Source organism: Marmota marmota, unplaced genomic scaffold (genome assembly GCF_001458135.2).
Source record: "Marmota marmota marmota unplaced genomic scaffold, marMar, whole genome shotgun sequence".
Classification (NCBI taxonomy): Eukaryota; Metazoa; Chordata; class Mammalia; order Rodentia; family Sciuridae; genus Marmota; species Marmota marmota.
The window spans coordinates 1,447,966-1,470,188 of NW_025999896.1; the positions used below are offsets into that span (position 1 = coordinate 1,447,966).

The window sequence follows — 22,223 nt, forward strand, 5'->3', positions numbered from 1 at the left end:
CTGAAAAGAGAGAACAACAAAACACGTGCAGATCATAATTCTATCCGTTGGTTTGGATGTTCCTGATCTCATCTTGGGCCAAATGATATACTTAGGCCTGGCCGTGGGGAAACCCACGGTGCTGACCCTTTGTGTGGAGTCTTGACAGTGGAGGAATCCAGAGTCTTCACATGCTCCTCCTAGCGCTTGGTGCTTCCCTCCCCCACACCCGTGTTGTACTTCCCAGTGTCTCTAGGCTCTCATACTTCACTTTTTCCCAGGCCCAGCCTTGCTGAGAGCACCATAGCCATATTCTCCCAACTGCCCTCCACTCCTCAATTTACTCCCTGTGGGACCTGACTTTGGTATCAGCCTGCTGGACCAGAAGCTCTTCTACAAATAGCTTTCCACAATAGTGTAAACAAAGCGTTGAAATGATGAACAAAGGCGCTAGCCACCAGGGAGTCAGAGAGGTTGAGACTGTAGAGATGAACCTAAATGAGAAATGTCCCCAGAGTGCTTTATTGCAGGTCAAAGGACCTATCACAACATCCTCACAAGGAGCAAGCCTTTTTTGTTCCTCTAGTTCCTGCCACAAAGGAAGATCAAAATGCTTAGGTCCACCTGTGAGTGCAGATGCCTTGACTTCCAAGCAAAGGAAATATCAACAGCGCAGGATTTGCTGTTCCCACAATGTTCCTGAGACAGGCTGGCACCAGAATAAAAGAAATTACAGTGGGGTAGCAGCTGGTGAATCCAAGAATGTGGGGAGTGGCCACAACCACTCCAGGAGGAAAAAGGCCTGAATCCTTCCCTAAGGAAGAATTTTCTGATGATTCTTGTAGTTCAGGTTAACAAGAGGAAGCAAAGGCCCCCAAGGAGATGGGGTACTCTGACTCCTGGATAGAAAGACAGGCCAGTCGGAGCCTGGGATTCACCCGAGTCAGGAGAGGCTCTCCACATTGGAACCGCTGTAGCCGAGGAGGTTCTGAGATTGGAAGAGAAGAAAAACAAACACCACACATGTGGTTTTTAGTATCCACTCACCACTCTTCTCCCCAACTCCAAAAATTCCCTATTGACCCTTTATGCCTCCTCCCTGGGACCCATTTATCTGCACCACCCTTACCTAACGGAGTAATATTAGAGGGTTTCCTCTCAAGCTCAAAAGAAAGCACAATGGGGCGGAGGACAGAGGGGCTGGTACAAAGTGTGTGGAGGTAGAGTGTCAAAGGATCCTCAGTCTTAGCTGAAGACTAGAAAAGGAAACTCCGGGTTAGTCAGAACTCAAGCTCCCAACCTTTTACCAAAGTCCCAGGAAGCTGGGTATCTGAGCCCACATCTCACCTCTAGCTGGGCTCCAGGTTCCATAAATTGCAAGACTACTCTCCCTGGCTTTCGGACAAACTCTAGGAGGGAGGACCACTCATTAGCACACAACCCTAGTGCTGCTGCCACATGATAATCTGTACAGGTAACCATAGCTTCAGCAGTCCCATCCTCTACCAGAAGCCTGGGGGAGAAATAAAAAACTCCCAAGTGGTCAATCTCCTGGATCCAACACATCTCCCTCCCCATCATTCCCAGTCTTTAGCTCAGTGTACCCTCATTCATTCTAAAAATATTTATTAAACAATTCCCATGAGCTAGAAATTATGCTAACTCAGATGAAGCTGTTTAACAAGGGAGTAAAACAGTGTGATAGATGCTCACCTGATGCTGGCTTGGCTTATAGACGTCTGAGTGAAGCAAGCGGGACCCTGACGAAGGCACTTTCCCTGGGATGAAAAAAGTGGTTAGAAAAGTCCTCTTTGTCCCATCACATCCCTCTGACATTGCACACCCAGCTCAACCTGTTCCCATCCATACCTGGGGGCAGACACTGGTACAATGAGCACACACCCACCGGAGCTGGAGGCTGACAACAGAAACAACATGGCAAGAGGCAGTGGCCTGGAATGGGCCCCAGCTACTCTGCCGAAGTTCAGCCAGGTAGATGTGAGGTAGTGGAGCACTATGGAAACAGAGAAAGAGATGGATCAAGAAACAGGCAGAGGGCTGGGGATGTGGCTCAAGTTGTAGCGCGCTCGCCTGGCATGCGTGCGGCCCGGGTTCCATCCTCAGCACCACATAAAAAGATGTTGTGTCCACCGAAAACTAAAAAAATATATAATAAAATTCTCTCTCTCTCTCAAAAAAAGAAAGAAAGAAAGAAACAGGCAGAAGGAACTGGACATGGTAGTATGTGCCTTTAATCCCAGCAATATAGAGGCTGAGGCAGAAAGATCAAAAGTTCAAGATAAACTTGAGCGACTTAAAGCAAGACCCTGTCACATAATAAAACATAAAAAGGTATGGAGATATAGCTCAGTTGTATAGCACCCTGAGTTCAATCCAGGGGGAAGAAAAAGAGAGAGAGATAAAAAGAAAAAAGAAACAGGCAGAAATTAGCAGCCATGGGGATGGAGATAATTGTGGGTTCCATGTTCTCCTGGAAACCTTACGGCCCCCATCCCAATTTTGATTCCTCATCTCCAACAGTCACCAATTATTTATTAGTCTTGAACATAAGATGTTAGCCAAGAAAGAGATATTTACATTTTAGACTGAAAATTCTTCCAAAGTCTAGAATGTTAAATCTTTCTAGGTAAAATGACAGGTATTGGGCATTCTTTATTTGGGATATAAGGAATCCTTCTGACTCAACAGTCTACTATAATGAGAGAAGACTGTGATAATGGCAGAAGTTCCAGAGCCAGAGACATGAATGGGATGTGGGTGTGAGGTCATGAAGTTTAAGAGTCAGGACCTAGATACTGACCTGACTGTGGTCTCCGGGGGAAAACTCAGGACCTGCACGTAAGTGGATGACCGGATGCAACAATAAACATTGTGGGATCTGCAAGAATAGTGAGGGTGAGGAGAAAGTAATCAGAATAGGATGGGAGCTGGGATTCATGGATCACAACTTACAAGTGGGCTACTCCCCGACTCCCAGGGATGTACCCTGGATCCAGCTCTACCAAAGCAAGAGGAATAAGAGGAGGACTGGTCTGCAATATCTCAAGAAGGTGGAGGGCATTTACGACAGACTAACACTGAAAGAAATGGCAAAGAGAAGCTGTCCTTATGCATAGTTTGTGGAGGTTAAGTGTTCAAGAGAAGCACCTAAGTAGGAGAGGAGATGTGACCACACAACACAGATTTTCACCTGGAAACCCTTTTCTCCAGTTGATAAAAGTAGACTCGAGCTCCTGGAAGAAGTCCTAGTGGGGGAGGCAAGTGTGGGTCTTCGATATATATGTCCAGGCGAGGGGGGAATTCGGAGTCAACAGTCTCTAAAGATACAGTTAGCTTCACACACCTTCTTACATCCTCAGTGTTCCCTACAGAAGAAGGGGAGGGTGGCTAGTGGGATCTGTCAGGGCACAAGGTCCCATCATTTTATCATACTTTGCTCCTGAAGGAGCAGTCATTACCAGGCTTTGCGTGACAAAGGGGCTGAAGTGACTCACACATTATCCGTGACAAAATCGTAGCTGAGAAAGACACCAAGGAATCAGTGAGGCTGGAAGGTAAAAGAAATATGCTAGGAACAGAGGTACAAGACCATATAAGACATAAAGGGTCAGTCCAAAGAACAGAAAAAGGAGTGACAGTATCAGCTGAAATATTACAAATAATATCCCTAGAATATCTTGAGCTCTGCCAAACTCTTCACTAAAACAAGATGTGTGGGAAAAACAGGGTTGTGGCAGTCCATTCAAATCCTGTACAACTCTGTGATGACGCACCCCTGTAATCCCAGTTACTTAGGAAGTTGAGGCAAGAGGATCACAAGTTCCAAGCCAGCCTGGGAAATTCAGCAAGACCCTGTATAAAAATTTAAAAAGACTGGGGATACAGTTCAATAGTAGAGGACCCGTGGGTTCAAATCCCAGTAATGGGAAAAAAATTTTTTTTTAATTAAAAGAAAGAAACTGACATAACTTTGGAAGCAGAGGCTTTACCAAAGACTTTTCCTTCTATCACCACTTGTATTTCCATCTAGAATCTCAGTCTGTCATTTGAGCCTTGGGGCTCAGGCCCCCTCCCTAAAAATATAGGTCCTTGGAAACATTCTTTTTTTGGTGTGGTACCAGGGATTGATCTCAGAGCTTGTTAGGCAAATGTTCTACTACTGAGCTTCATCCTCATCTCAAAAAATTCACTTCTTTTTTTGGGGGGCGGGAGGTACAGAACATATAGAACAAGACTGAACACAAGGGCACTTAACCATTGAGCCACATCCCCAGCCCTTTTTATTTTTTGAGACAGGGTCTCGCCAAGTTGCTTAGGGCCTCCTGCCTTAGTCTCCTGAGCCATTGGAGGTTACAAGTATGTGCCACTATGCCCAGCTCAAAACATTCACTTCTTATTTTTGTTTTTGGGGGTGTTTTGTGGTTGTTGTTTTTAGACATATATGACATTATACATATATAATAAAGTACTTTATTCTATACTTTATTCTAATCAGGATCCCATTCTAATTATGGATCTCCATGATGTGGAGTTTCACAGGTGGTATACGAACATAGGAAAGTTACATCTGGTTCATTCTACTGTCTTTAAACATTCACTTCTAATAGATTAATTTCACAAAAATTACAGACAACCCAATGGGATTTTTTTAATACAGGGAGAAATTTCTCCACAGCTTTTTCATTTGTACTTGCAATTGCCCCACAAAGCTTATACCAGGATTACTGTTTTTCCTGCAGCCATCAGCTGGCCACTTCTTGTACTAAATGAAGGTCCTTCTCTGTATTTTCAGCACTTTTCCTTATACTTTTGGAGGTTTTTCATATTGTTAAAGCTTTTCCTTAAGTGTAAGAATACCTGGCTTGTGATCATTTCCAAATCTGATGCACTTGGGGAAAAACTCAGTATGAAACACAATTTCCCTCTTGCACTGACATTACCCCTCTACCACATAAATCACATTAAAGAAACATGTTGCCCCACATGGTGATACATGCCTATAATCCAGCAGCTAGGGAGGCAAAAGGATCACAAGTTCAAAGCCAGCCTTAGCAATTTAGCAAGGCCCTAAGAAACTTAGCAAGATCCTATCTCAAAATAAATAAATAAAAAGTAGTTAAGTGCTGCTGAGTTCAATTTCTGATACCAAAAAAGAAAAGAAACAAAACATGTTAGTTGGGTGTGATGGTACACCTGCAATCCCAGATACTTAGGAGGGTCAGGCAGGAGGACCACTTAAGCTCAGGAATTCTAGGTTGAAAAAGAGAACAGACTATTTACCAAACCCAATAAACATGGAGCATGGTCAAATTAACTGAAGGGGCTGGTGGACATTTACTTGACACTAAGCAAGTTGGTCAGCGAGGATTCAGGCAATGCTTTGGGTATTCCCAGAACATCTGGAGAGCTCTCAAGCTCCAGGGTCCACTCATCCTGGACGGTGAGGCAGGACACACAGCCAGCCAACTCCAGAGGACGCTGAGATGTGCAGGATGACCCTTCCACCTCGAACAACTTTGGTGTCTGCAAGGAAATGGGAAGACTGCCTCTGAGTATGTGCTGGGCAAGAGATGGTTCACAAAAGCTTCCAATGTTGCTTTCTTTCTAGAGCCTGGTGAAGGAAAAGATCTCAACATAGAGATGCCTTCTAGGTCATCTAAACCCAGCCTTCTTCTAGGAGAGCTGGAAGGACTAGTATACCCTTTTAACTCCAACCCAAACACAACTTTCTAGGGAAGGGTAAGATGAAATAGGGCACTCACAGCAGGGCCAGGAGCCACAAGTCGGTAAACCTGCCCTGGGTGCAAAAACTCAAACCAGCGGACCGAAGAGCCAAGGAAGATGAGAAGAACCTGTGAGGAAGGACAACAGGGTGCTGAGTCCCAGCCTAGAGCTCAGGGTAGGGAAAGTTAAGTCCTAGAGGCCAGTTTACCTTCTGATCCTTGCTCTCATCTGTCAGGGGCTCAGGCGGGCCCCATCCAGTCCCCTCCTTCCTCTGGGTGCCCCCAAGCCAACAACCTGATACATGGAAACTGAGGGTGGGCTTGGGCAACCCTGAGGTGGCTCCTGAGGAGGCACAAAAATTCCGCTTCATGAGGGCCTCTTTGTGGGACAGCAAGAATAGTCGGCTCTGTCCTATGTGGGGTCCCTCTATGCCGGTAGACTCTGTCTGAGGAGGTGCTGAGGAGTGATGAAAGGATCTGGGCACAGGAAGGATCAGGGCATCCTCCAGAAAGAACTGGACGTAGACTCTGTTGGGACAGAGAGAAATAGTGATGTAGGCATTGGATGTTTTTCTCTTTTTTTTAAATGGTACTGAATATTGACCCCAGGAGTGCTTTACCACTGAGCTATACTCCCACTGTCCCCCAACCCTTTTTTAAAATTTGAGTCAGAGTTTTGCTAAGTTGCTTAGGACCTCACTAAGTTGCTGAGGCTGTTCTGAAACTTGCAATCTTCCTGCCTCTGCCTCCCAAGTCTTGGAATTACAGGTCTGTGCCATTATGCCCAGCCATTGGGTGTTTTCGGCCTCAATATTCCCCAACCTGCACCAGACCCTTCCTTCCTCTCAGACTTAAGAGGACAGTCACTAACCCAAGAAGCCCACCTGGACTGTTGTTTCTGGATGAAACCAGTCATGCCTAGCTCCTTCCAGGAAGGGAAGTTGCTTCTGACGTCCCTCTCTACCACCAACTGGAACTTCTCTGTCCGTATTAGGCAGCCTAGAAGAAAGTCTCTATTTTTGCAAGAAAAGAGAACTGCTCCCCTAACTTGTGAAGGTCCACAAGTGACCACCAGCCCCCAACTCCCTAGAGGGGTGATACCTCCAGGGAGAAACCATCCCATCTGCATGTACAATCCTGTCCCTGGCCTTCCAGTTGAAAAGACTTTGATTGTACTTTTACACAAATCTTGAAAATGCCAAACAAATTTTCTTCTCCAGGGTTGCCCTGTATGTATTTCCAGTAAGCCAAATAAAACCATTATTTTTCCAAATTAAGAATATCATAAACAAGAATTGTAATTCTGGTGTGTGCTAGGAGCCATGGAGGCAGAAATAAATGTTGGGAATTGTAGTTCTGGCTAGGGGTTCCCTGGCTCCTTTTTTCTACTTGCCATATCAGTCTCCCAAACTTCACCCCAAAACTATTATTTTTTTGTTTTGTTTTTGTGGTTGGTAGGGATGGAACCCAGGGGCATTCTACCACTGAGCTACACTCACAGTCCTTTTTATTTCAAAACATGGTCTCACCAAGTTGCCCAGACTGTCTTCAAACTTGTAATCCTCTTACCTCAGACTCCCAAGTGGCTGGGATTACAGTCATGTACCACTGTGCCTGGCCTCTAATCAAAGTTGTTAATTGTCATGTTACTTCAGATCTCTAGCAAACTCCTGCAAAAGCTTCCTCCTGGCACCCTTGATTATGAGAACCTCTACCCTATACCACCATCTTTTTAACTCTGAGCTTCATACCTACAAGCTGTGGGTCAGTGAGGGGTTGTGAGTGCTTGGCCAGGAGCAGGCAGGAGAGGGAACCACTTCGGTCCCGAAGTTGCAGACAACCTTTATGAGATGAAGCCACCAGAACCCCAACTAAAGCCTGCAGGAAGAGGAAGGCCAACATATTAAAAACTTAATTAAACCAATATTGAACATTCACTATGTGCCAGGCACTGTGTTAAATGGTAGCACTATAAAATGAACAAAAAGCACATGGTCTCTGACCACGAAGAATCTATACTCAAAGAAGACAGACATGAAAAAATACCACAAGCAGTCACACATTTAGTAGCAATAAATAGGGGTTAGAGTTAAGAGACCATGCAGGACCTCTTGGGACAAGTTTGGTTTTACTTTATGAATACTAGGAGAACCAGAAAAGAATTTAAGCAAGATAATCCTATAGTCCATGTTAAATTTCTTCTTCTTTTTTAGTACTAGGGAGTGAACCCAGAGCCTCATGCATGCTAGGCAAGTGCCCCATCACTGAGCTTTATCCATAGCTCCTTTTTATTTTGAGACAGGATCTCATTATGTTGACCAGGCTGGCCTCAAACCTGTGATACTCCTGCTGAACCTCCCAACTGTTCAGCCATGTGTCATCATACCCAGCTCTAAGTTACATTTTTACCTCACACTTCCTTTTTTTTTTTGTACCAGGGGTTGAAAGTAGGGGCACTCAACCACTAAGCCATATCCCTAGCCCTTATTTATTATCTATTTATTTATATTTTTTTGGTCATAGGGATTAAACCCAGGGGCACTTAACTACGAAGCTACATCCCCAGCATTTTTTAAAAGATATTTTATTAGTTATTGATGGACCTTTATTTATTTGTTTATACATGGTGCTGAGAATCAAACCCAGTGCCTCACACATGCGGGGAAAGTGCTATACCACTAAGTACAACCCCAGCCCCCCAGCACTTTTTTTATATTTTATTTTGAGACAGGATATCACTGAGTTGCTTAAGGCCTTGCTAAGTTGCTGGGGCTGGCTTTGAACTCTTGATCCTCCTGCCTCAGCCTCCTGAGCTGCTTGGATTATAGGTGTGTGCCACTGTGCCTGGCTTACCTCACTCTTTTGAATTGCCACAGGGAAGATAAGTTGGTGGGGGCCAAGAACAGATGGGGCAGCTAGAAGACTATAGTCTAAATGACAAAAAGTGACAGTGACCTGGACTAGGACAGGGCAATAAGGATGGCAAAAAGAGGTAGTTCCTTAAGCCTTTAGAGCCTCTTACCTTGGCTGGGTGGAAGGCAGAAGGCAGCAGACAGAACCAGGACCAGGCCAGGCGGTTATTGAGTTGGCATGTGGACAGGTGGGCAGCCTCTGGGAGAGGCAGAAGTATCTTTGGGTCAAAGGAGGCCCAAGCCCTACACTGTCCTTCCTTTTCCAGAGTGTCCAGAGCTGGGAAAGAGTAGGGAATCTGCAGCCGAGCATACTGTCAAGGAGAAGAGAAATCAAATTGTGTCCTCTGTGCCCTGGGGTCCTTCAGTGCATTGGTTCTGCCGCCCACCTTTCCCTGCATCCTCATACTTTCTGGAGGGGACAGTGATGTGGCTCTTCAAGGATCTCTGTATGTGCATTCCGAATGGATCTGCTGGACGGAGCTAGAGCATCCAGGGTGGGAGCCAGGAGTTGTAATCCCAGACTGGGGTTTCCAGGAGAGGAATGCTGCAGGAACTGCTTGTGTCTTAACAAGTGGGGACATAGCCTTGACCAGGGAAAGAAGCACAGTCACTTCCCTCAAAGACCCTGTTCCAGGTTCCTGTTTCCCTTCCAGAGAAAGTATCCTACTCCCAAACCCATACCCTCATCCTTCTCACTTGCAGGCCAGCTCCTCCAGGGCCTTGACAGCCCACAGGTAGAGGGGAAGACCTAACTGCCATTCCCACACCAACTGCTCATACAGGGAAGCCCCATGAGCTTGGTGGGACGACTGTCTTCCAGGCTTCTGACAGGAAAAACCCCGAAGCAGGATAGCTCCACGGAGGCAGGATGCTAGCACTGGTCTTGTTGTCCCTCCACCCACCGACTGGAGGAGGTGAACATCCTGGAGCTGCAAGAAAATGAAAAAGTGAAAAAGCAAAAAGTGAAGACTGAACTAAGTGACCCCAGGCAGGGTAACTAGTCTCTGCTACCTGGGTTTTAGGAGAAGGGAACACGACTTCCCCTATGTTGGCTACTATTTCCTTTCAGACTTCGCACCTCTCCTACCATCACAACCCATTTCCCTAAGTCAGCATCATCTCCCATGTGCTTTAGTAAGCCTTTGCTCTTTCTGAGGACCAGGTAACCCCTGGCTGGATAGGTGTGGCTCTGTCTTCTTCCTAGGCTCCTGGTCCTAGACTTGTGCTTTAGCCATCTCTTCCCCTAATCAGAAGGCCTTCTGTGAAGAAGCTGCTTTGACCCCAACCCCTCCTCCCAGAATTTAAGATTACTCCTTTTCTTTCTAAGCTCTTGTCCAAATCATTTTTTAAGAAAAGTATTCCCTCAAATACTTGTTATTTGTATGTTCTTGCAACAGAGTTTCTCATCCAGCTGCAAAAAAAGACTAGCCTATGAAGGTAAGAAAAGTTACTGGGAGGGTCTCTTTGCAATCAGCCCTGATCTCTCACATACCTCCAGGCGGACCCCAGGTCGCATCACCCGCCTGAGGGCACGGAACTGCTGATATGCAAGGCAGAGCCCTAGCTGCCCATCCAGCTCATAGAGGCCAGCAGGCTCATTCAACACACCAGTGACTATTCCCTGCAAAGAATCCAGAAGTCCAGTTGGTCACCATCTGCTTACTCTTGTAATAACCACATTTCCTGTCCCACAAGCTGTAGGATCTATCTCTTCCTCAGGCTTACCGTATAATTTAAGAGTCTAGAATCCCGCATAAGACCTTTTGGTCCCTTCTTGTCCTGGAAGTTGCTGGATGTGGGAAGTGATTTGGAATCAACCTCCAAGAAGGGTCCTTCCAGCTCCAGCTCTTGTACACATCCTGGTTCCAGCAGCATCAGATGGGAGGAGGAACTGGTCATCCAAACACAGTAATGGTAACCAGGGATCCTGGATACTCGAAGTTGTGTCAGTACATAGGCCTTACCAGGCCAAAGAGCACGGTGCCACACCAGCTGGGCAGGGATCTGGCTTACAGAGAGGTAGGCAACATGGCACATGAGATGCTCCCTACAGCACCATCCTTTTGTCAGTCCCTTCCTATTATAATTTAACCTCAAAGACCTGTTTCTCTTGAGACTTCTCTCTTAATTTTCCCTGTTTACCAATTAAATCTTAAGCCACAGAACTTTCAGGGTCTCTCCTGTCTCAAAGGAGAGGCCAAATATTTCCTAATTCCTTCCACAAGATACAAATCATCCCTAAAACTTCCTTTAGAATACATAAATACTCTTATTTTAAAAAAAAAATTTTTTTCAAAAACAGCTTTCCTAAATATATGTGTGCTAACATTAACATATAATGTTTTTTGTTTGTTTTAGGTACTAATAATTGAACCCAGGGGTACCCTAACACTGAGCTGCATCCCCAGCCCCTTTTATTTATTTATTTATTTGTTTGTTTGTTTGTTTATAAGGAAGTTTTTAATTTTTATTACATACTGAGTTTTCCAGAAATGTAAATACCACATAGTTGATAATATATTATACTTTGTTTTTATCAGTACTTTATTAAGAATAAAAGAAAACATTTTTAAGAAAAATACATCATTTATGTCAATGCCTATCATGATATTTTAGTCATAAATAAAATATACTAGTATTTGTTTTAATCATATCCACAGTGTTTTTCTTTTTTTTTTAATTTTTAGATGTTGATCAACTTTTATTTTATTCACTTATTTATATGCAGTGCTGAGAATCAAACCCAGTGTCTTACACAGGCTAGGCAAGTGCTCTACCACTGAGCCACAACCCCAGCCCTCCACAGTGTTTCTCTATGTGGAAACATAGTTTGTTTTCAATATAGTTTCCACCTCACATTTGCTTCAGAATGAATACACATAATTTAATTAGAAATAACTATTCCTTTTTTAACCATTAGATCAATATGTTAATTTTTAGCAATACATTAATGTCTGCATTATATATAAAAGTAGGTTACATAAATACTCTATTGATAAACATACACCCTTCTTAGCATTTCCCCTCTTCCACCTCATAATATTTCATTTATGTTAACAATATGTGTTAGGTGTGTGTATATATATATATATATCTAGTATTGGGATAGAGGTCTAGGAAAGTACAATAAACAATTCCCTTTTCTCAACCATATTTCAAACCTCTGGTAAACACAGACAGAGTAATAATAAAGTAATAATAAAGCCGTATATTATCAAGTATAGAAAATAACACATTTGATAGGGTTTCAATATGCATTTGGAAAAGCCAGGCATGGTGGCACGGCCTATAATCCCAGCTACTCAGAAGTCTGAGACAGGAGGAAAGCAAGTTCAAGGCCAGCCTGGTAACTTAGTGAGACCCTGTCTCAAAACAAATCAAAATAAAGGACTGGGGATGTACCTCAGTGGTAAAGTAACTCTAGGTTCAACCCCTAACACCCTAAGGGGAAAAAAAGGCTGGGTGAGGGGGGGGATAGATCATCAGGATGGACTGAATGACCAGGGAAGCCTATTGAATGAAGATAAATTAAACTGGGCCCTGAAGAATAATATAGCTGAGTAACCCTTATCTGAAATACCTGGGACCATAAGTGTTTCAAATTTTGGATTTTTTTTTTAAGATTCTGCAATATCTGCATATTCATATACAAAATGTCTTGGGGGGCTGGGGATGTGGCTCAAGCAGTAGCACCACATACAAACAAAGATGTTGTGTCTGCCAATAACTAAAAAATAAATATTAAAAATTCTCTCTCTCTCTCTCTTAAAAAAAAAGAAAAAAAAAAAAAAATGTCTTGGGGATGGAACCCAAGTCTAAACTTTAAATTCACTTATGTTGTACATATACCTCATACATATAGACTGAAGGTAGTTTTATCTGATATTTTTAGTGCACCTGTGTTCTAACTTCAACCCATCACATAAGGTCAGGTATGGAATATTCCACTTATAATCCGATGTTGGAGCAGTTTGGATTTCAGACATGGAATGGTCTACCCATGGTTTTTATAAATGGAAAAGGAAGAGACTAGCGCTTGAACGAGGAGGCAACAATAAAAAATGCTCACAATTCTGAATGTACAAGGCACAATTTGGGGGCAGTGAAAACACAGGTGAAGTGAGAAAAGGGAATGTTCTTGGGGTTATAGGAGGAAAAAAAACAGGAGCGCCACGATGAAAAAAGTCCAGAAATGCCATGCAGGGCATAATATGAACTAGAGAAAGGCAACTGTTAAAGAAATTGAAAAAACTTTTTCCTCAGGGAATTTTATGGATAAAACTGCTCATGAATATAATGATCTTCTAGGGCATGCTCCTCCCACAGGCAGAAAAGCACTGCTGACATTCTCAGAGGCTTCAAAACACACTCATTACACTTGAACTTCACAATCATCTTGCTAAACTTCACAGAACTCCATTCTACTCAAAACCCAGCTGAGGGGTTGGGGTTGTGGCTCAGTGCTAGAGCGCTTATCTCACATGTGTGAGGCACTGGGTTTGTTCTTCAGTACCATATAAAAACAAATAAATAAAACAAAAGTATTGTGTCCATCTACAACTAAAAAAATACATATATTAAAAAAAAAAAAAAAGGGGGCTGGGGATGTGGCTCAAGTGGTAGCGCACTGGCTTGGCATGCGAGCGGCCCAGGTTCGATCCTCAGCACCACAAACAAACAAAGATGTTGTGTCCGCCAAAAATTAAAAAAATAAACATTAAAAAAAAAAAAAAAAAGCTGGGCAGGGTGGCGGGGTGACACCAGCCTGTAAGTAATCCTAGCAGTTTGGGAGGCTGAGGCAGGAAGATCATGAGTTCAAAGCCAGCCTCAGCAATGGCAAGACACTAAGCAACTCAGTGAGCCCTGTCTCTAAATAAAATACAAAATAGGCTCAGTGGTAGAGTACCCCTGAGTTCAATCCCTTGTACCAAAAACAAAACAAAACAAAACAAAAAAACTAAAACCCAGCTGAAGATCACCAATCAGACCCTGGACATCACATCTCGAAGTACTGCTAGACCTTACTTAAAACTTATTGCTTACTGGGCATGATAGCACACATGTGTCATCCCAGCACCTCAGGAGGCTGACATAGGAGGGTCACAAGTTCAAGGCCAGCCTCAGCAACTCAGCAAGGTCCTAAGCAACTTAGCGAGACCCTGTCTCAAAATATAAAGGGCTGGGGATGTAGCTCAGTGGTAAAGTCCCCGAGTTCAATCTCCAGTACCCCTCCAACCCTCCCCAAAAACTATTGCTTCAGGAGCTAAGGGGTATAGCTCAGTAGTAAAGTGTTTGCCTCATATGCACCAACCCCTGGGTTTGATTCCCAGCACTGAATTTTGTTTGGTCATCCTAAAGCAGGAGAAAAATAAGTGATTTTGGTAATTTTTTGGGTTTTTCATGGGAATTTTTTTTTTTTTTCTCAGTATGGGAATGGACCCAGGGCCTTACACATGCTAGGAATGTTAGAGTATAGTTACCTATACTCTACTGTGGAAATATAATAACAGAACCTGGTAATTTTTAAAAATGTCAAATACAATGAAAAGGCCACCTACTCAAATGAACTGCACAGCAGCAAAATCTATTCCCTACCTGCTTACAGACAACAACACTATCTAGAATCTTCCTTCTATGGTACTGTTCCAGAAAACAAGTCTCCCCGGCTGTCTTCCTTTCCTTTCTGGTTCCTGCTACAATGTTATTTCTATTAGAACACCTTCCATACTGAAAGGCCCCTGAATGGATCCTAATCCTCACCTGGACGATAATGGACACATGGTTGATGGCTTGGCTAACAGTTGGGGATAATTCACCAAGAGAGAGGATAAAGTATGCTTTCTTTTTACTTTTCACCACAGCACTCAATCGAATCAGCTTCCCGGCCAGATTTTGCTTCTCACCTCTGAGCTTGCTTCTAAGAAGGAAGAGAAAGGAAAGAATGAAGGTCCGTCCTCCCCAACTTTTCTTTTTCCCTTTATACAAATGTCTTCCCTCGTTGTAAGGAACAATCTGGTAAAAGGTAAAACGGCCAAAGCCCAAAGTATTATTCTAAATCCTTAAAATTCTGCTTGCCTTCAAAGAATCCTCCTACTTAATATTTTAAGCCTCTTAATATTTTAAGTCTTAATATTTTAAGCCTCCACTGTTCCCTTGATTAGGAACATTCCATTTATATGATTATCAAAACTATTATTTCCCTCTCTTCGATGAATCACCATCACCCTCCAAGCTTTACAATATTTTTTCTTTCTCTACAGGGGAAGACTTACCTATGCCTGAGCAGGCAGGATGCAATCTGTGGGTACAAGACAGGGATGGGTGTGAGAGGGCCAGGACTGATAGTCAAAGGAAATACTGGTACAGGAGCTTCCCAGAGCTCCAAGTGCCCTTCCTTTGAGGAATTCCACCTGGCAGGAGGGAGGTAACTCCAACTGGGGAACAGGAAGAGATGGCCCAACCAAGAAAGGTCCAGGTCTATGAGCTAGGAAAAAAACAAGAGCATAGGTTAACCTGGACCCTAGTATCCAATCCACCTCTTCTATATATTAGCTACCTTGCTCCCTAGGCACCATTCTAATTTGGATCTGAAGTATCTGACCTTCCCCTTCTGCTTACCTCACAGCCCAGGCTACCAGTGTTATCTCTCACGTAGAGGCTTCCATTCCTGCATCCTTGTTCCAAGTCCTCTGATAGGTCTGTTAATGTTCCTACAAGTAACAGTCGCTCCCGGGGAAGAGGGACCCCATTTGGCCTAGCCTCTGGGGCCCATGTCTGGTATGCAATGCTGCTCCAGGACAGATGGCTGCAGCATGGGAGACGCTGATAGGTCCTGAGGTTCTGTACTGAGACAAAGCTGGAGAGTGAAGAAAGCAGAGGTTTTGCAAAACGAGTTTAAGTCTAGGATACCCTCAACCCTGACTTATCCCCAAGAGAAAGGAAGGACTGAAAGGGAATATGACTAGACATGATAATAAACAAATAAACTCATGTTTATTTGCTTGAGTGAAAAGGACATTGGGAGGGGGGAAAGCTCTAAGAAAAAATAAGGATGAGGTCTGGGTCCAGTGACTGGAAAAGATCCAGGGAATGCAAGAAGAAAGTCTGCACTGAATATTTTGAACAATATGGTGCCAGGGAGAACATGAAGTAGGAAAGTGGGGGAGGGGGCCCTGAAGAAATGAGTGTGTGGAGAATACTTTACAGATATCACAAATAGCTCCCCTGAAAGCATCTCAGCTCTTAGCTCCATAGAGAACTCCAATGGCCCCAGCCAAGTTTCCTGCATAGTATGGAATATCACAGTACTAGAGACCAGCTGGGAAGCTGAGGCTGAGATGGTGCGTACTGGATATGATACAAATAATAGTTAAATTATCAACGGGGGTATAGCTCAGTGGTATAGCACGTACTTAGCACGTATAAAGCCTGGGGGTCAATCCCTAGCACCAAAAAAAAAAAAAAAAAGCTGGGTGCAATGGTACACATATACCTGTAATCCTAGCAACTTGGAAGGTTGAGGTACAATGATCACAAGTTCAAGGTCAGTCTTAGCAATTTAGCAAGGACCTAAGCAACTTAGTGAGATCCTGTCTCAAAAATCTCAAAATAAAAAATATAAAGGGCTGGAGATGGCCAGATGCAGTGCTGCACACCTGTAATCCCAGCAGCTTGGGAGGCTGATACAGGAAGATCACAAGTTCAAAGCCAACCTCAGCAATGGTGAGGCACTAAGCATCTCAGTGAGACCCTGTCTCTAAATAAAATACAAAACAGGTCTGGGGATGTGGCTCGGGGTCAAGAGCCCCTGAGTTCAATCCCCAGTACCTAAAAAAAAAAAAAAAATGAGGAGGGTTGGAGATGTACCTCAGTGGTGAAGTGCCCCCATATTTATTCCCTGGTATAAAAAAAAAAAAAAATTAGAGATGTATTCTGCTATGTGTACAAGCTGGTATGACTACTAATGGTGTAGCTGGGTGCATGGCACATGCTTGTAATCCCAGAAGCTTGGGAAACTGAGGCTAGATATTAAGTAACTCAGTGAGACCCTATCTCTAAATAAAATACAAAATAGGGCTGGGGCTCATGGTTGAGTGCCTCTGAGTTCAATCCCGGTACCCCCCCACACCAAAAAAAAAAAAAAAAAAGATTGATGGCACGAACAGTAGTAACTTTCAAAGAAGGATTATAGGAGAACAGGATCAGGATGGTTATTAAGGGACTTCACTAAATCTTTTATATCATACAAAAAATAACTAACACAAATATGGCAAAATGTTAACCTTGAGTAATAAGTATATGACTAAACACAATGTCTCTAGCACTTTTTTTTTTTATCAGCTAAATCTTTTCACAGGCAAGACTTTCCTCTATGGATTCCCAGCACCACACACACATACACACACACAGATGCCTTCTCAACAAAGGAAGCAGTGTGTTGATTCACGTTCCAGCAGACCAACATTTTAAGTATCATTGGTTTAATTCCGTGGATGAGAAAATTATACAGAATTATTAAAACTATGTTTCAGAAAATAAATTATAACTAAGCTATCTTCTCACCAAAGTTTCTTTTCCTTTACTGAGCAACACACACATAGCCAGGTTGTGGGAAATGTCCCATACTGCCACAGGTAGTTTAAGGGAATGCCAGGGAAAGAGAATCCTATGCTCAGGTAAATTTGGGAAATGACAAATGAAGTCAAACATATTTTTACTTTTTTAATTTTTTTAAATGATAGACAGTAAAATGTCTATTTACACAACAGAATATCATAGAACAGTAAAAATAAATATTAGATCTACATGGATCAATATGAATAAATCTCAGAAGCATATTGTTAAGCACAAAAAGCAAATTAGAGAGAAAATGTAAGGTTCAGTGCCACTTTTATAAAATCTAAAGATACACAAAACTCTACTATAGACTACTTAGGGATAGATGTATGTGTAGTAAAAATGTAAACATATTCATGGGAATAATATACCTCATGTTTAAGACAGTTTTTTTTTTTAATATTTATTTTTCAGTTGTGGTTGGACATAATACCTTTATTTTATTTATTTATTTTTGTGTGGTGCTGAGGATCAGACCTAGGGCCTCGCATGTGCTACGCGAGCCATCTATAGCTGAGCCACAACCCTAGCCCCAAGGGGTTTGTTTTTGTTGTTGTATTTGTTTTGAGATATAATTGCTTGTTGTCAAGGCTGACAATTGTTGTCAAGATATCCTTGCTAAGTTGTCAAGGCTGACCTCAAACATGTGATCCTCCTGACTCAGCCTCACAAATAGCTAGGATTATAGATGTGGATAACAGAACCTGTCTCCAAGATAATGGTCATTTCTATGAGGAGGTAAAAAAGTTTCTTTCTGCAGAATTTTTCAGAGCCCTGGATATATTAATAAGCCCTGTGACTCTCCCAGAGAATGTTATTATATTCAGAACCTCTCAATTTATTTGGCCATGAAATTCTTTTCTTGTGGTATTTTATTAACATTGCCTAGTACAGTTTATGAAATGGTAGTGTAGTAGAAAACCCAAATTAATTTTTAAAAAAGCTCAGAAGACCTAACTTCAGGTCTTAAAAACAATAATCCATATTTCATAAAGTCAACATTTCTTTGTATCTAAGTTTCCAAATACACAAAATGAAAAGAATACCAGCTTCTCTCCCCACTTTGAGAGCTCTTTTTCCAAATTTTCTAATTTTCCCACTTCTTCTTTCTTCCTCTCCTTTTCCATAAACTTGACTTAAGCCAATTTAGGAGAATTTTAGGAAAAGGAATGTTAGATGGAGAATAGGAAAGTTCTATAGAAGAGGTTGTATGTAGACCACTGTGTTCTCCACTCACTCTTCTCACGTCCCCTCTTTATAACTATAGGTAATTCCTTTTTAATCCCAAATTCATTCTTCCTGCCAACCTCCACTTTCATACCTGTAGCTGAGGGGCAGTGTAAAACCTTGGTTCTTCCCCTGGGACAACCAAACAGTCTTCACACAGTCAATCACTGACTGAGTGAACTGGACATTAGGTCCCTTGCCAGTTGGACAAAGGCTCTCTTGGATGGAGGTCTGGGCAGCTTCAAGCCAGGCTTGCTCCTGAGGAAAAGTAAATCTGATTATAACATTTTAATGACTATTCTGGCCCCAAGGAATCTTTGGGTAATAAAGGAATAGGGGGAAAAAATCCAGAGGGCATAAGAAATGAAGATCAAAAGTAAAGTTAGAACTTGAAGCCTTAAGTCTTAGTTCAGGGCAAGAATGTAGTTCCCTGGTAGAGCACTTGTCTAGTCTGTGCAAGGCCCTAGGTATTCTATCCCTAGCACTGAAGAAAAAAACAAAAACAAAAACAAAAGGAAAGGACATACTATCCTATAATACATAAAAATATGCCTCCTGATAGTGGACAATACACAAAAAAAGACATAAGCAGAATATAATTTTTAATCATTTCTTTTTCCTGTTGTGTGGATTTGAGTTACTAAAAGCTAAATACACACAAAAATATGCTGGCCTCAAACTTGGGATCCTCCTGCCTCAGTCTTCCCAGTCCTTGGGATTACAGACATGCATCACTTAGCCTAGCTCTTCTAGCACTCTTTAATGCTCTGTTCACTAATTTAGCATACAGAACTAACAAAAAATGTTGTTTTATCCGAAACCAGAATGTGCTCCTTAAGTCTTTCCTTTCCCTAAACAAGATCAGTCCTTTAGATTCTCTTTATTATCTTTTTTATCCTGTCTTCACCTCTGGAACCTTCAACACTGCTGCCATCCTTGGGGCCACCATCCTCTTTCAGTACATTTCAACCATAGCTTTCCAACTCTCCACACTGCAACTTAAGCAAAGTAAAACCCAAATCTCACCTACTCTTCTGCTCCAAATCCGCCAAACAACTCCCAGTAAAAAGTGCTGTTCAGCAAGACATGGATCCTTCCAAAGCCCATTCCCAGCTGAACTTATTTTTTCTAAAGACACCTACTCTCTCTCTTGCTGTTCAACAAGTATTTACTTCCGTCCGCCTTGTAACGTCTGCAGTGCTGTCTTGCTTTGCTAACTACTCCTACACACACTGCTAGACTGAAGCTTTTCTTCCTTTTCCTGTACAGCTGCGTCAGGGGTCTCCTTCAGAAATTCACGTCCCCATAGCTCCCCCATTAACCTGCTCCTGATTTGCCACTAGAGAGTGGATGGGGACGCGCTTAAGGTTCACAGCGGGCGCCGCACCAATAACCTAAAAATATTTGCAGAACCAGTGAGACAAGTAGGAGCAAACTGCCTGACAGTGCCCCACCCCCCGACCACGACCAGCAATGTCGAGAGGGCAGAGAGACAAAATGGAAGCAACATGAGAGGAAATAAAATCTAGATCAAGAAAAAAGGGGCAGGGGGACCAGAAAGCAGCACTCACGGAGATAGGAGCCTGAGCCTGGCCAGCCGCCATGATGCGCCAAAGCTCCGCCCCTGAAAAACGCGCGAACGCAGGGCGCAGGAGACCACCGGAGGCCTCTTAATGACGTCATCTGAGCGCGTCCTGGCTCCTCCCACTTCACGTCCTCAGTATCTTTCTTAGTTCCTCTGCCTGGGCTCCCCAAGTTCGCCGTCTCAGTACTACCGTGATTTCCTGTCTGGCGTTTTTTAGACCTCCACGTGGGATGTTGTGGGAGAGCTCAGAAGCTCAGACACCGCCCACATGATTGATAATTCCTAAGCATCTTTGAGTCTTCCTGATCTTGCCGGAGAAGAGCTTCCTCATTAATGCAGTTAGATCACGTGGTCCATACTTGTGTCATGGCCTTAACTCACATAGAATTTAACTCTTCCCCCACTCGATTGTGAGCTCCCAGAAGTCAAGAACTTTGTTCTATCTTTGTATTCTGGTGTCAGGAATAGTACTTGTTGCTTTAAAAAAAAAAAACAATTGACGAAAAATTGTGGATTAATGAAAACTTCCTGATCTTCCAATTCAGTCTACCCGCCAATCAGTGCACAGCTTTGTAGACCGTGGAGAGCACAGAGGCAAAATATGTAAAATGTTAATAATAAGTTTATGAAAAGAAAAGTAGAAAATGCAGGGGGTGATGTGTTTCATTTGCATAATGAAAGTCTTACTGAAAAGACTAAAAAAAAAAAAAAAAGTAAAGCGTTGAGTGAAGCCGGTGCAGTGGTCCACACCTGTAATACTAGCTACTTGGGAAGCTCAAGTGGGAGGATTGCAAGTTCAAAGCCAGGCTCAGCAAAACCCTGGAATTATTGTCTCAAATAAAAAGGGCTGAGCATGGTGATGCCTGAAATCCCAGTGACTGGGGAGGCTGAGGCATGAGGATGGAAAGTTGAAGGTTAGTATCCATATTTGATAGAGACCCTCAGCAACTTAGCAAGGCCCTGTCTCAGATTTAAAAATAAAAATGATTGGGGCTATAACTCAGTGGTGAAGCCTTCCTGGATTCAATTCCCAGGACCAAAAAATAAAATAAAAATTGTTTTTATTTTATTATTTGAAAGACCCTCGAAGACCCCAACCACTCAGTGAAGGAGCACACCAGGTCGTCCAGAGATGAGTTTATTCAGCGTAGGCTACACTAGAGGCAAAAGCGTCTGCAGCAGCAGCAGTGTGGTTTTTAGGGACTGAAACGTCCCCCACGGGAAGTGTGTGTGGTTATGGTTGGTGCACCTGTTGTCAGTTTTCTATTGGGCTCCTGGGCTCTTTTGGTAGGCTCTTTTGGCAGGCCCCTTCTCTTAGACAGGAAGAAGAACCCGGAAGCCTAGAGCCTAAAGCCCTAGGCATGGTCACCATTGTTGGGTGGTGGCTCGGCCCTGTTCTGGCTATGTGCCCAACATTTTTTATTTTATTTATTATTTATAAATAAAAGAGTTTGGAGGCCGAGCATAGGGGTGCACACTTGTAATCCCAGAGGCTTGGGAGGCTGAGGCAGGAGGATCATAAGTTCAAAGCCAGCCTCAGCAATTTAAGGAGGCCCAAGCAACTTTGTAAGACCCTGTCTCAAAAAATAAATAAATATATATATAAAAAATAAAAAGGGCTGAGGCTGTGTCACAGTGATTAAGCATGGGTACATTCAATCCTCAGTACTAAAAAAAGTGGGGTTGGGGATGTAACTCAATGGTAGAGCACCCCTGGAATCAATTCCCAGTACTGAAAAAAAACTTGAAGATTTGAAGGAGATGAAGGATATGAATGTTGGGGGTCAGGGAGAACAAACTGAGGGAACAAGGACAAAGACCCTGTGGTGGGAAGAAATGAAGGAAGTCAGTGAGGCTGGAGGGGAGGAGTAGAGATTAAACAGCTACCTGACAGAGGCATTTAAGGCTGCAGTAAGCATAAGCCTGCTTCAAATCATTTTCAGAATGAGAACAAGCCTCAATTATAAAATAGTATAAACATTTTAGATAACAAGAATGCTCTGGTTTTTTTATTTTTATTTTATTTTTTTAATTTTTTTTTTTTTTTTTTTTTTTTTAGTTTTCGGCAGACACAACATCTTTGTATGTGGTGCTGAGGATTGAACCCGGGCCGCACGCATGCCAGGCGAGCGTGCTACCGCTTGAGCCACATCCCCAGCC

The 22,223-nt window shown here is 42.9% G+C and overlaps 1 protein-coding gene across 6 annotated transcripts; it reads right to left on the reverse strand.

Annotated features, from left to right (window-relative positions):
• Positions 1 to 474: 474 nt before the first annotated feature.
• Positions 475 to 20,420, reverse strand: Ctc1 (CST telomere replication complex component 1). 6 transcript variants are annotated; one of them, XM_015504461.2, is made up of 23 exons: positions 20,050 to 20,415; positions 18,573 to 18,736; positions 15,254 to 15,491; positions 14,908 to 15,119; positions 14,396 to 14,552; positions 10,361 to 10,639; positions 10,128 to 10,256; positions 9,332 to 9,564; positions 9,042 to 9,219; positions 8,746 to 8,946; positions 7,475 to 7,601; positions 6,608 to 6,722; positions 5,933 to 6,251; positions 5,763 to 5,852; positions 5,339 to 5,523; positions 3,495 to 3,547; positions 3,191 to 3,365; positions 2,801 to 2,878; positions 1,849 to 1,993; positions 1,693 to 1,757; positions 1,327 to 1,492; positions 1,109 to 1,235; positions 475 to 967 (listed from the first exon to the last, which is right to left on the reverse strand). In XM_015504461.2, the coding sequence occupies exons 1-23, from the start codon at positions 20,080 to 20,082 to the stop codon at positions 831 to 833; spliced, it is 3,606 nt and encodes a 1,201-aa protein (XP_015359947.1). In that variant the 5' UTR covers positions 20,083 to 20,415; the 3' UTR covers positions 475 to 830. The 6 variants fall into 6 exon arrangements, 4 of the variants coding, with proteins under 4 accessions (XP_015359947.1, XP_015359946.1, XP_015359948.1 ...); XM_015504460.2 differs by having other exon boundaries at positions 3,459 to 3,547; XR_007345595.1 differs by having other exon boundaries at positions 946 to 967; positions 1,327 to 1,388; positions 3,459 to 3,547; positions 20,050 to 20,419.
• Positions 20,421 to 22,223: the final 1,803 nt, after the last annotated feature.

What these genes read in the sequence shown, in the direction of transcription:
- Ctc1 (XM_015504460.2), bottom strand. Translation starts at nt 20,082, where the DNA reads ATGGCGGCTGGCCAGGCTCAGGCTCCTATCTCC. An exon ending in ACACTGCCCCTCAGCTACAG is followed by an intron (nt 15,492 to 18,572) that starts GTATGAAAGTGG and finishes TTCACTCTCCAG; the next exon opens with CTTTGTCTCAGTACAGAACC. An exon ending in ATCACTGTCCCCTCCAGAAA is followed by an intron (nt 8,947 to 9,041) that starts GTATGAGGATGC and finishes TCTCCTTGACAG; the next exon opens with TATGCTCGGCTGCAGATTCC.